The sequence below is a fragment of the Nomascus leucogenys genome, chromosome 11 (assembly GCF_006542625.1).
Source record: "Nomascus leucogenys isolate Asia chromosome 11, Asia_NLE_v1, whole genome shotgun sequence".
NCBI lineage: Eukaryota > Metazoa > Chordata > Mammalia > Primates > Hylobatidae > Nomascus > Nomascus leucogenys.
Genome location: NC_044391.1, coordinates 111221566 through 111235628, shown reverse-complemented (window position 1 = coordinate 111235628; position 14063 = coordinate 111221566). Strand labels below are relative to the sequence as shown.

Genomic DNA, 14063 nt, shown 5'->3' with positions numbered 1-14063 from the left:
ACAGATGGTAAACGGACGGAGCCAAAATGCGAGTACGGCTCCTCCTGCCTCCAAAGGTTCTCTGGGCCCTGTAAAACCACGGGCTGCACAGGAAAGGCAGCTATATATTGTTCTTCCCCTGGCCCAGCGCCCTGATCCAATGCCCGGACACACATCCACACCAAGTTGGACGAAAAAGTAAGGGAGAGACCTTCCCCAAGAGAAGGAGCAGTAAGCTTTGATTCTAAAGGCCCTGGGTTGGGTCCGTCCTTTGCCACTTCTCAGCTCTATGTATTTAGGCAAATCACTTATCTTCTTAAACCTCCGCATCTGGGCCTGCAGGGCCTCTATGGTTTTTTTCCTATTTATTTCTTTATTCTTTTTTTTTTTTTTAACTTTAAGTTCCGGGATACATGTGCAGAATGTGCAGATTTGTTGCGTTGGTATACATGGGCTCTATGGTTTTATTCAGTCTGAAATGGCGCTCCAGGCTTCATTAGAAGGTGAAGCACTCTGCAAACTGAGGCCATACCCAGATTCCAGAATATGATTAAGGCCCTAACCTTGCTAAGCTGGATTTTATTTCCCAAAAAGAAGACTAATACTATCCACTTGTACAACTAGAAGGGAGCCCACGTGTAAAGCGCCTCGTCCCCGGCTGGCCTCAAGCGGCGCTAGCTCTCTGGCTGGCGCTGGAGTGTGCCGCCCCTGGCAGCCCCGCCGCTGCAGCCGGGAGCCTGGGAGATTGGCTTTCGGAGTCTCAGGCAGCAGGAGGAGCGTGTGAGCTGTGGGCGTCCCTTTAAGAGCGGCTGGCCAGGCACGGCCTCCGCCTCTCAGTACGCGGAGCGCCGGCGGTCACCTGGGGCTCGCGGAGCAGCCAGATCGCGGCGGAGTCGGCGCGCTTCCCCGAGTGAAGGTGGGAGAGGGGACTCGGACGCGAGGTGCCCCGAAGCCCTCTCGAGCGTAACCGTCCCGCGCCTCTCTGAGGCGGAGGATGCGGGAGCGCATCTCGGCGCCGCTGCTCCTGCTGCTGCTGCCGCTGCTCCTGCCGCCGCCACTGTGGGGCGGCCCCCCGGACAGCCCTCGCCGGGAGCTGGAGCTGGAGCCCGGGCCTCTGCAGCCCTTCGACCTGCTCTACGCCAGCGGCGCGGCCGCCTACTACAGCGGAGACTACGAGCAAGCGGTGCGCGACTTGGAAGCGGCGCTGCGCAGCCACCGGCGCCTGCGGGAAATCCGCACGCGCTGTGCCCGCCACTGCGCGGCGCGCCACCCGCTGGCGCCCCCCGGCGAGGGCCCCGGGGCCGAGCTGCCCCTTTTCCGCTCCTTGTTGGGGCGGGCGCGCTGTTATCGCAGCTGTGAGACCCAGCGCCTCGGGGGCCCCGCATCCCGCCACCGCGTCAGCGAGGATGTGCGCAGCGACTTCCAGCGCAGAGTGCCCTACAACTACCTGCAGCGGGCCTACATCAAGGTACCCACAGAGCGCTCCTCCACCCCAAAGCCCCTGCGGCTCTCACATGCTCTCTTGAGCCCTCCCTGCTGCCCCTGTCATCTCTGTTCAGTCTTTCAAATTGGGTCTCCTTAAATACGTGTCTCAGTTTGTGAATCCAGATATCTGGTGGCCCTATCTCTGTATGCAACAATGGATTAACTTGGACAAGTCTTTTTCTCTCTTTCTCAGAGCCAACTTCTCTCTCAAAAAGAGGACTGTCTTAATAAGGCGGTGTTTAAAGTACCCATTCAGCACTAATTCATGAGGCGTTGACAAAGCTAAATCTAGTACAGTTTCTCTTCTTCCTTCTCACTTCCCATTTCTCTCCTGTCTCCTCTCTCTCATCCTTCCTATACTGTAGTCTGCACCTTTTCTCTGAAGTTTAAAAGAATCTTCAAAATAGTGAAGTTGAAAGACCTGTTCCAAAACAAATTTCTCTCTCTTCTCCCCTTCACCTACAAAAAAGTAAACATCAAAGTTTAAAGAGAAGGTATGCTTGGAGGAGGCGAAGCTGTTTGAGGCAGTCTCAAAGTATCCCCCCTAAGTGTTGACTTTTTCTCCTTTGATAGAGGGCTTCCGTTTTCTGGTGGTATGCATTGGACTGGGTTACTAGGCATCAGTCCTCTCTTTCTAGTTTTATTTTGTATGCCTAACTTGCCTAAAGTTAGTGTCAGGAGGTATACTGTGCATATTGACATATTGTTCACATCCATAACTTTGAAGATCTCTCTGGATGCTTCAGCAGAGGGAATTTGAATGAGTTCTTTAACCTCCACTGCCACTCACCTAATTTTCCTTCAAATTGACACTCTTAACCCTTCTTTCTGGTTTTCTATGTTAATATATCAATGTCTCTTCTACAGCTACTGGAAAAGTGGAAGCTTTGGGGTTGGTTGGTCATGCTAGCCAATGGACCAGGCTGCTTTGCTTTGCTCTTCTCTTCTCTTCTCCTCTTTTCTTTTTTTGACGGAGTTTTGCTCTTGTCACCCAGGCTGGAGTGCAGTGGTGCAATCTTGGCTCACTGCAACCTCCGCCTCCCAGGCTCAAGCAATTCTCCTGCCTCAGCCTCCTGAGTAGCTGGGATTACAGGTGTGCACCACCATGCCCGGCTAATTTTTGTGTGTGTTTGTATATTTTTAGTAGAGAAGGGGTTTCATCATGTTGACCAGGCTGGTCTCAAACTCCTGACCTCAGGTGACCCGCCCGTCTCCGCCTCCAAAAGTGCTGGGATTATAGGCGCGAGCATGGCTGGACCAGGCTGCATTTCTAAGGAGATGAAAGTACATACCATGTTCAAATATCCAAATGCCTTTTGCAGCTCATCCCACAAGATCTCTGCCCTCATCTGTGGTAGGGTGCTCTCAGATTGGCAACTGTTGGTGGAGTGCACGAAATTTCAACTAAGTATAAATCTTAACTTCCTGTGTATTGTGGCTAAGGTGTTGGAGTTCACTGGACTAGTATCTTGGGCAAGAAATGAGGAGAAAGCTGAATCCTTTCCAGGACTTGTCTTCTGCTTGCTTGTGCCTCCTGATTGCTAAGGCATGTATGAAGTATAACTCTGATTTCTTCTAAGTGATTTACACAATTTCTGGTGGTCTTACAGAAATCAGTCAACACCAGGCAGAGGGGGGACCTTGAGTGTCTGACAGTGAAGTTATCACAAGCGAGTTCCCAGGGCAGAATATGGGTGGTCCCTGTAGCTTGGTCCTCCCAGGAGTCTCAGATGTGAGGTTAGCAGTCCTGCTGTTAATTCTGTCACAAATTTTGGACATATTTTCCTTTCTCATATCTGGAGAAAGAATACATATTCAAGGCCAGTCCTATAAAAATAAATAACCATGAGGTAACTCTCAATATGTGGGTTTCCCTGGTTCTGGAATTCTGCTTGCTTCACTGTTAATATTAGCATTTGTCAGTCATTTCCCCTCCGGTTCCCTGGTTGGAGGTCAAAGAAGGTGAGGCCATAGGTTTAACATACCTCAAATTTTTGTGGCGAATTGATTACAGGAACAAGTCACACTCTGTAAGTGAATTACTGGGTGTTGTCTGATGAATTAATGAAGTTTAAGAAGTTCTTTCAAAGATATGTGGCTTCATGTGTTCATTTCAGTTCTACCAACAATATTTCTGAGAGCAGAACAAGTCTTGCATCTTCTCCCTACTTCTCTTCTCTGGCAGTTTCTTGGATCTACATAATTGATAATCTCTTAAGAAGAAAATATTTTATCCCTTTGGAAATTCATGTTTGAAAGTTGGAGTTTGTGAACATCTACAAATGCGTCATGGTTTTTCTCTCCCCTGCACCCCCGTCCCCCAGCCCCCAAGAATGCCACAATGTTAGCCTTTGCTTGGCTTCCTCGGAATTTCACTTATGAATACGCACACACACCATCTTTTGAGACTGAAAAAAACAAAAAAACCTCTCAAATAATAAAAGAACATCCTGGAGCTCTGACAGGTCTGGATTCTAGAGCATTAATTCCCTGATGTTAGGATGAGGAACTCCCTCCATGTGACTGGATATGGTCATGGTGCCCTGTATCTTTTAATTGCTTTTGACATCAGTGATCCAGTTTGCACTTAAAAGGATAATCCTGGACTAGATCAAATTCAGTGAGGGAGGACTGGAATGCTTCATAAAGCTAAGAAAGTACAATTATTCTCGGCTAAGAGATTTTCCAACTATAGAAGCTCTCAGAAGATGTTACTGCTTCCCCAAATCCTGCTGAGTGGGCCTCCGATGAAAGCAGATTATTTGTGCTGGTGTGTTGGAGGGGAAGAAGGATGAAAAATCATGAAATCTGAGACCCAATGTGTTCAATTTCTTGGTTCACAGATGAGGAAAGGGATGTTTCTAAATGTTTAATAGAAAGGTAAAGAGGTTTGCTCAGTGTCACATATTTAGTGGTGTACCAAATGATCTGCTGAAATGAGCACAGGGCTGGGAGTCAGGAGTCTGGATTCTTCCAATAACTGATTCCAATAGCTTTCCTGTGCCCACTGGCCTGTAGATTCACATCAGGTCCCAGAGAATGCTGCATACCCCAGGGCTATCCTTATGCCAGAGTTGGACAGCTCCAGGGATGAGTATGTCCTTGTCTTGCAGGGTAACAGATACTCACTACATCTTTCATAAGCCTTGCTCTGTTGAATTTTTTCAAGGCCTGGCATGTTGGGAATTTGCCTAGACAGCTATGAGGCAGTAGTTTCACGTGGCTCCTAGCCATCCTTTTTGTTTAAAGGCAGCGTGAGACTCTTCAAACTTTTGATTTTTATCATTTAAGATTGTTAGAGATAACCCATGATTCATAGCCTAAGATGTAAGATATGGCTTTTATCATTGCATTCTCTGCTCAGAAACCTTCAGTGGCCTTCCTCTTGCTACCATATAAAGCTCAAATAGTTTACCATAGCATCCACAGCCTGGCTCCCTCTCAACCTTCCCAGCCCTGTCTTCCCCAACTCTGCCACCCTCCAGCCAAAGGTAACAATGAGTGCTTTGTCTTATGCCTGACATTTTTGCATCTCTTGGCCTTGTTTAGTCTTTCTTGGGAGGTGTAGAGGCTTTAGAATAGGACAGATACGGGATTAATTTTTAGTTTTCCCAGTCTCTATCTGTGTGACTGTCAGCAAATTACGTAAGATTTTTCAGCTTTAGTTCTCTCATCTGCAAAATGGGGAAATAATGGGGCCTACCTTCCTATTTTAGGTTAAGTTTAAGAGATGAGTGATGTGAAGCACCCAGAATAGGGCCTGATTCTCAGTAACCATTGGAGATACATTTATTCTTTTTATTAGTTAAAATAGTAGACCTTCCCTCCGCCTTTTCTACGTGTTCAAATCATAACTATCCTAACATATAAATGCATCTATTTCTGTGAGTTCTTCCTTCACTCCATCTACAACTCCCAAAAGTACACCATTTCTCCCTTTTCTGAATTCCCACAGTAACAAATCTGTTCCTCTTCTGTCATTTTTCATTTTTAACCTTGTTTTGGAAAAACCGATAATTTTGTTATTACTTAGGTGAGCTTCTTGAAATCAAGAACTGTCTTAGTGGTTCTTGTATCTCCTAAAGTAGAGGTTCCCAGATTTGGATGATTACTAAATGGATAATTATTATTAATCATCAGGGGCTTTAAAATGTGATTCAAAATTAGAGATAAAGGCTCAGTAGGTCTGAGGTGGGTCATCGGCAACCATCTTCCCTCCAAATACCTAACACAGGGGGTGGTAGCAGTAGATGTTCAGTGTATGTTTGCTGAATGAATAATAACTTGGTTCCATGCATATGAACTGTTGTTGAGGAAGATGTCTGCATGGTGGCAGGAGGTTTTCTCACTTTAGTTGTTTGGCTTCCTGGCTGGGCAGTTGGGAGAGAACGTTACAGGACTGTTGACTGCCTGACTTCTCACTATTTTCTACTTACAAGTTCTGGCTAATGTTGCAAACTTTCACCCCCTTTCCCACCCCCCTTTTTCTTCTTTAGTTCTTATTACTTAAAACTGTACTGCAAAATACCCTTGACATATTGTACCTGTTTTATGTACAATTCTGGAATTTAAACAAACATGAGGGATACTTTTCTTTCTTATCTGTGTCCTTTAGAATCAGGAATGGTTTGACAGTGTCTGTTTTTTTTTTCCTCCCACTTTTCCCAACCATTTAAAAAAAAAAAAGAAAAGAAAAAAATGCTGTTTATTTATTCAGTTTTCTACTCAAAACAAGCTTGCCCCTGCTTGTTTTGTTTCTGTGTTGTTGCTTTGTTTCATTTGACCTTTGTTTTTCTTCTTAGGATTAAAAGGAAGGGGCAAAATAAATACACAATTACATTAGGCAATTCTGTGTTGGTCCTAGAGTCCTCTCTTGAAACTTCCTGTATCTTGACCATAATCTATTTGATTAGGATTAAAAGGAAGGGGAAAAATAAAGACACAATTTCATTAGGCAACTCTGTGTTGGTCCTAGAGTCCTCTTGAAACTTCCTTTATCTTGACCATAATCTATTTGATTAGTGGTTCCTAGAGGGAAAAAAAGTAAACGCTAGGAATTTCCTCACTCTTACTCTGTTGTATCAACTGCTATCTCTTTCTATTATGAATGCCTTAAAATGAAATTGAAAACCCAGACAAGTGCATCATATAGATCTTATTAGTTTAGAATAAAAATGCTTTCCTGAATTTCATATTTAAATTATTTTTACCTATTTGTAGAATATGTATATTTTATCTGCAAATTATTTCAAATAGAAGATTGATTTCATATCTTCTTGAAATAGCTGTTATGAAATTGTTCTAATGATTATTTCCTCAAAAGATGAAGCTTTTCCCCCCTCTCTTTAACAACTGAACACTTTTTTGTGCTTAAATCATCAAAATGTACAGGTCACTATCTTTATGTCTCACTCCTTAGGAAGAAAACCTGAGAGATTGTTCGTCTAGCTAGTTTTTAGGTCCTGTGTGCTAAGGAATTAAAATCACAATTGTTCCTCCTTGGGATTGTCCCATATTTGAAAGCCTGGTCAGCTCCCTCCCAGTCATCCATTGCCCGTGTAAGTGATAAGTGCCACAGAGGCTTAAAATTTAATTAGATGAGGCTGGGGGCGGTGGCTCACGCCTGTAATGCCAGCACTTTGGGAGGCTGCGGTGGGCATATCATGAGGTCAGGAGATCGAGACCATCATGGCTAACACGGTGAAACCCCGTCTCTACTAAAAATATAAAAAATTAGCCGGGCGTGGTGGCGGGCGCCTGTAGTCCCAGCTACTTGGGAGGCTGAGGCAGGAGAACGGCATGAACCCGGGAGGCAGAGCTTGCAGTGAGCCCAGATTGCGCCACTGCACTTCAGCCTGGGCAATAGAGCGAGGCTCCGTCTCAAAAAATAATAATAATAATAATAATTAGGCGAGGGCAGCAACTGCTTGCAAGTATTCTCCCATGGTTAATCAGCCTGGTTAATCAGGGATTCCTTCCTAGCCTTTTTTTTTTTTTTTTTTTGAGACGGAGTCTTGCTCTGTTGCCCAGGCTGGAGTGCAGTGGTGCAATCTCGGCTCACTGCAAGCTCCGCCTCCCGGGTTCACGCCATTCCCCTGCCTCAGCCTCCCGAGTAGCTGGGACTACAGATGCCTGCCACCACGCCCGGCTAATTTCTTTTTGTATTTTTAGTAGAGACGGGGTTTCACTGTGTTAGTCAGGATGGTCTCGATCTCCCGACCTCGTGATCCGCCCGCCTCGGCCTCCCAAAGTGCTGGGATTACAGGCGGGAGCCACCGCTCCAGGCCTCCTTCCTAGCCTTTAACAAAGGAAATTAATAAACTGCTGTCTCTCTTTCTTCATAGACCTCGTCTCTCAGAATCCAATGGATTCTGTTAGTAATATCATCTGCTCATTGATAAACTCCAAAGGGGTAGCTGTGAAATTCTCTTGGAAATGCTTGATAAAATGTCAACTTCCTCATAGGCGAGACTTGATACATTTTGAAAGGTGGATAGGTTCACCTAAATGAAGACTTGCTGGATTTGATATAATAACTATTCTTTCGTATTGCTAAGGAATTAAGTAAACTGTGTATTTCTTAGGATCACAGATTTTATAGCTGGAAGAGACTCCAAAAGAACATCTTCAAGTCAACTAACTGCTTTGGGGCAGTGACGTAGAAGTGAGGGAGGGAAGGATAACTATTTTGCTCAAGAAATGTAATCTAACAAGGGTGGAAGTGGTAGTTATTAAAATTATAAAAATGCTATAGCTTGAAAGGCCCTCAAAGATCATGAAAAAATCTATCCCTGTCACTTAACAGATGATGACACTGGCCTCACAGATTCTACAACAAATCAAGAAGGGCCAGCAAATGGAGCTCGATCCAGAGTAGATTTTCTCACTTCCAGTCTCCTGCTCTTTCCAGCCTCTATGTAACAGTCATGGCTACCTCCTTGAGGGGTGGTCTGGTGAATCAGTGGTGCACTTGAGACCTGCAGTAAACCCATTGCCTTCAGAGACAAAGTGGGCATAAGACACATCTTCCTGGACTGCCCCGTCCGCCCTGCACTTTCATTCACATGATACTTAAGTTATTCAGCCAAGAGTCACAGTTGTCTGGTGGAAAATGTTGCATTTCTCATTAGGAAAAATAATTCGTCCTGTCTTTTTTTTTTCCATTCATCTTTCTTCTATAATTCTTTTTCTTTTTATTCATCCCTCCTTTCCTGCTGTCTGATTTTCTAGCCTAGTATTTTCCACCAGACCTTGTCATCATTTGCCAAATGGCCTACACATATCTTTAAAAAAAATAATTTGGTGTCAGCCTTCTGAGTGGCATTCCTAGTGTTGTATGTGTGTTTTGCTGGTTTTAGTACTGAAGAGGACTGCAGACTGTCGTTGAAAGAAGCTATTTCTCTTGACCACACTCCTTTCTGCTCTACTGTACTATATCGTTTCCTCTTTATTTCTCTGTTTTTCCTTGGCCCTACCCCTGCATTGTCCTGTTAGTGGTCTACACAACGAAAGCACATCTGAAAAGAAGAGAGCAGAGGGAAAAATAGGGAAAGAGAAAATAGTGGTAGACCTATGGTCAGGTTTCTAGCTGTAATAAAATAAAAGCCATTGAGCCTCTCATTTAATCTGATAAACAGTCATAGGTATCTGCTTTTTGATACTGTTTTTATGTCACTTACCCTCATGTGTGTTGTGCAAGACCTGGGTATGGGTTGGAGGAAGATGTTCCCCACCAGCTCTCTATCTTTCTGCCACTGCCGCCCTGCACATTCATGAAACATCAGTACTCCAACCATTTCATTTTATGGATGGGAAAATAAAGCTCAAAAGAGAATTGAGTTGATCAAAGTAAATGCAATCAAATGGAAGATCCAGGATTAGAATCCAGGAACCTAGACTCCCTCCAACCCCTGTGACATTGCCATTGACCACTAGTTGTAAGATCTACACTAGAATAGGGTTCCTCCCATCAATGAGCTCACATCTAATATAGAAGATTTCAAATGGCATATAATTATAACCTAAGACCCATGGGGAAAATTGTCAACCATAATACAAGTTATAGGATTATTTTTATTGCACTCCCCATTATTCCATTAATGATAAAGTGACTTAACCCTAGGGACATTAACAATTTCAACAAGTTTCACTTTTCTCTCTCTGAGCATCTTCCATGAATTCCTGTGAATAGAAGTGGCTGGACCAGTTGTCTGTGATTCTGACATTGAGGCTGTCAAGAATATTGTTTATGGCAAGAATCCATGCATCAGGTAAATTAGATGCATGATATTCTGTACAAAATTTTCCCTGTCTTTGAAAGTTCAAAAGAAAGAAAGAGTCACATTTAAGTGGGGAACAGGAAGACCAGAAACTGGTTTCATGGAGGAAGTGATGTTTAAAATCTTTTATTCCAGAGGGGCCAATGCTAGTTTCCACATTTGGGTTTTGGATACGCAGATGAAAGCTACATTGTCATTTCTGTATATAGTATATTAAAATAGAGCCCCTCTGACTAACTTTTTTTTAAAAAAAGGCATTCTTTCTCCCCACCCTTTACCACCCTATCTTTCTGCAGCTGCACCCTGCCACATTAATGGAACACTAGTATTCCAGGCATCCCATTTTACAGATGGAAACTAAAGGCCAAAAGAGAATTGAGTGGCCCACATTTTACAGCACTGTAAGAGAAAGACCAGGATTAGAATCCAAGAACCCTGACTTCCATTTCTGTGAAATGGCCATTGACCACTATTTGGAAGGCCCACAGTGAAAACACAAGCTTAACGAAGTTAAAATGAAACACACAGCATGCCACTTCCATTATTTGCTAAATGAAAGAGACCGTGAAATAAAAGCCACAATCTTCTTTTTTTTTTTTTTTTTTTTTTAAGACGGAGTCTCACTCTGTCGCCCAGGCTGGAGTGCAGTGGCGCAATCTCGGCTCACTGCAAGCTCCGCCTCCCAGGTTCACGCCATTCTCCTGCCTCAGCCTCTCCGAGTAGCTGGGGCTACAGGCGCCCGCCACCATGCCCAGCTAATTTTTTGTATTTTTTAGTAGAGACGGGGTTTCACCGTGGTCTCGATCTCCTGACCTCGTGATCCGCCCGCCTCGGCCTCCCAAAGTGCTGGATTACAAGCGTGAGCCACCGCGCCCGGCCAGCCACAATCTTCTTATGCAATGTTATTCCTTGCACTACTGTTCTGCCTACTTCTGGGGAAAACTCAGAAATAAGAACCTGAGTCAATGCTGTTTCCCAGTTAGCTTAATGAAAATGAATTAGGCAAAGGATCTTCTTTGGAAGGGAAATAGAGGAATAGGAGCCAGAAAGGGGGAGATCCAAAACTTCAGAATTTCTAGAAGTGCAGAGCTATCAGAATGATCCTGCTGGAATTCATTATCTACAAATATTAGATTCAGTTTTTGAGCACATAACAGGAAACTTCTGGGGATTGCAGTTTAATTGTACTGGGACCCTGGAAAGGAATGGATAAAAGCAAAATATGTAATAAAGTAAATGATTACAAAACAAAGAAACTTTTAACAAATCTGGAAGCCCAGGAAATTTGAGCCAATTTTGACATATTCTTCTTGCTTGAATGCTAAATTTGTAAGTCTGCCAAAATCAATAGATTTGCACAGAGAAATTGACACATAATTAAGACTCCAGGCATAGAGAATTACATTAAAACCAGATTTGGCTGTTTTTTAAAAATGAGCTCAATTTATAGTATCAAAGACTAATCCAGTAGACCATACAAATTATTTCTCCACTGAAGCGTGTGCTATTTTAAAATAATATTTTCATATGAAATCCAGGATCAACAATCAGCATTTGATTCTAATACATGCCATTTATAAATGCCACCAGGGACAGAGACTTTCACAGTCATTGTTTCTATAGGATTAGCAAGGGCTCAGTTAAACAGTGGAGTTTGCAGGTTTTCAGGTCAATAAGCATTTCAGTCTGGGTTTCTCAACCTTGGCTGATTGATATTCTGGGATGAATAATTCTTTGTTGTGGCAAGCTGTCCTGTGCATTTCAGGATGGCCAGCAACATTCCTGGCCTTTACCTGTTATATCAGTAGTAACACATTCAACTCCCCTGCAAGCAGTGATAACAAAAAATGTCTCCATATGTTGCAAAATGTCACTTGGAGGTCAAAATCACCCCAGATAGAAAAACACTGATTTAAACATTCAGCTATATTTAAGATGACTGGGCCAGGTGTGGTGGTTCATGCCTGTAATCCCAGCGCTTTGGGAGGCTGAGGAGGAGGGTGGATCACCTGAGGTCAGGAGTCCGGGACCAGCCTGGCCAACATGGTGAAACCCCAACTCTACTAAAAATACAAGAACTAGCCGAGTTTGGTGGTGTGCCTGTAATCCCAGCTACTTGGGAGGCTGAGATGGGAGAATTGCTTGAACCTGGGAGGGAGAGGCTGCAGTTAGCTGAGATCACGCCGCTGCATTCCAGCCTGGGCGATAGAGCAAGGCCCTGTCTCAAAAAAAAAAAAAAAAAAAAAAAAAAAAAAAAAAACTGGACATCAAGGTTAGATGGTTAGATAAGTACAATTTATACTAGATTATACTAGAAGACAATTTGCCCACTGATGAATTATAATATTTATAAAAAAAGTTTGGCTGCAGCTAGATATCTTTTAGAGGAGAAATCTATTAGAAATAGAGCTTCTCTCTTCAAGATGCAAAGCACTTGGCTTATATCCCTTATCTGCTTCTGCAAAGCTACAGTAGCTCAGCTTACAGAAAAGATCAGATAGTTTTCTCTACTGATTGTCCTAACATGATGAAACAGGTTGCTTTAACAATACAAACTAACTCATCTTAGTTGTGAATTTCAAACTCCAGAATGACTATACTTCTCATTCACCTTGTAAAGTTCCCAAACCCAATTACTCATAAATAATCCACTGCAACCTGTAAGTTTTCTTTGAGTTAGCTCTGTGTCACATCTATTCTTAGGAAGCAGCTTGACTGAAAACAAAAATGCTAACTCACAGAAGGCTGGGAAGTGGGGGAAATAAGAGGAGGTCAGGTGAAAGAAAAAATATTAGAGAGAGAAAGAAAGAGAAAGGAAGGGAAGGAGGGAGCCAAAGAGTGATACAGAAATAGAGGAAGAAGGATGACGAGATAATGAATAAAAATGAAGCAAAGGAAAGCCAAGAGCAATTAGATTGAAGTCCAAAGGTCTCAGGCATGAAAAGAGTCTCAGGAAAGAAAACTAGGATGTTTCCCACTCTGATATTTTTCTCTGTTGTAAAATTAGTAATTGGGAAGCAGATGTTTGTCTTTCTTCCACTCTCTATTGCCGTAAGGCCATATTCTATTGAGACACTTCTGCCTTGCCGAAGCCCAGAACAGCAGAGCTAATCAGCTTCTTCAGGAAAGAGAAGGAAGTAATTCCTCTGGCTAGCGATTCCACATGTACAACACTGAATATTTACCAAATGATATAATTCCCCTCTAAAAAAACAAAAACAAACAAAAGAGAAAGATCCCAAATAAAAAATGCTAGCTAATACTTTTCATTAAAATAAACTATTTTCTCTATCAGCAATTTAAAAAAAATACTGAGGCCTTTTAGATGTAACCTTCTTTTTTAAGGCCCTGGAGATATGAAGATGAGTAAGGCACTCTTCCTATCTTCAAGTAAGTCACAGTCCATTGAAGAAAACAAATGTGTATATAGCTGTAATATTAACGTAATAAACAGAGGCACTCCTGTGTGATTATGTAGTGTCAATTCAAAGATGTTTTGTATCAAAACAGTGAAATTAAATATGGCAAAGAAAAAGTAAAGATTTACAGGCTGGGCATAGACTGGCCACACCTGGCCCAGTCATCTTAAATATAGCTAAATGTTTAAATCAGTGTTTTTCTATCTGGTGTGATTTTGACCTCCAAGTGACATTTTGCAATATATGGAGACATTTTTTGTTATCACTGCTTGGAGGGGAGTGGAATGTGTTACTACTGATATAACAGGTAAAGGCCAGGAATGTTGCTGGCCATCCTGAAATGCACAGCCTGTAAATAATCTCAGTGCTTTGGGAGGCTGAGGTGGGAGGATCACTTGAGCCCAGGAGTTTGAGGCTGCAGTGAGCCATGATTGCACCACTGCACTCTAGCCAGGGTGACAGAGCAAGACCATGTCTCAAAAAAGAAAAAAAAAATTATGGTGTGTGAAACCTGCCATTTAAAAAATACTGGTAATTTTTAGGCTGGGCACAACGCCTCATGCCTGTAATCCCAACACTTTGGGAGGTAGAGGCGGGAAGATTGCTTGAGTCCAGGAGTTCAAGACCGCCTGTGTAATATGGTGGGAACCCTGTCTCTAAAAAAAAAAAAAAAAAAGTAAAAATAAAATACTGGTAATTTTTAATAGATAGGAAAAAAGGAATAAAAAACAAAAAATACTATTGGAAACAGAGACAGTGAAAAATTTGGAGAATTAATTTAATCAATAGTACAGGCAGTTTTAAGAATAAATTTGACTAATCATAGTTTGTGAAAGAATCTGTACTATTCTAAGGCTTGAAAGAAATGTATGTATAGTAAGATATGAAACAATGCCTTTTA

General features: G+C 42.8%; 1 protein-coding gene across 1 annotated transcript in view; it reads left to right on the top strand.

The window, feature by feature from the left end:
* Positions 1–775: 775 nt before the first annotated feature.
* The window catches only part of P3H2 (prolyl 3-hydroxylase 2), a 175626-nt gene continuing 162338 nt past the window's right edge, over positions 776–14063 (top strand). Inside the window, exon 1 of the mRNA XM_030822980.1 lies at positions 776–1447. Within this exon, the coding sequence (XP_030678840.1) occupies positions 974–1447 (474 nt within the window). The 5' untranslated portion in view covers positions 776–973. The remainder of the gene's footprint in view (positions 1448–14063) is intronic.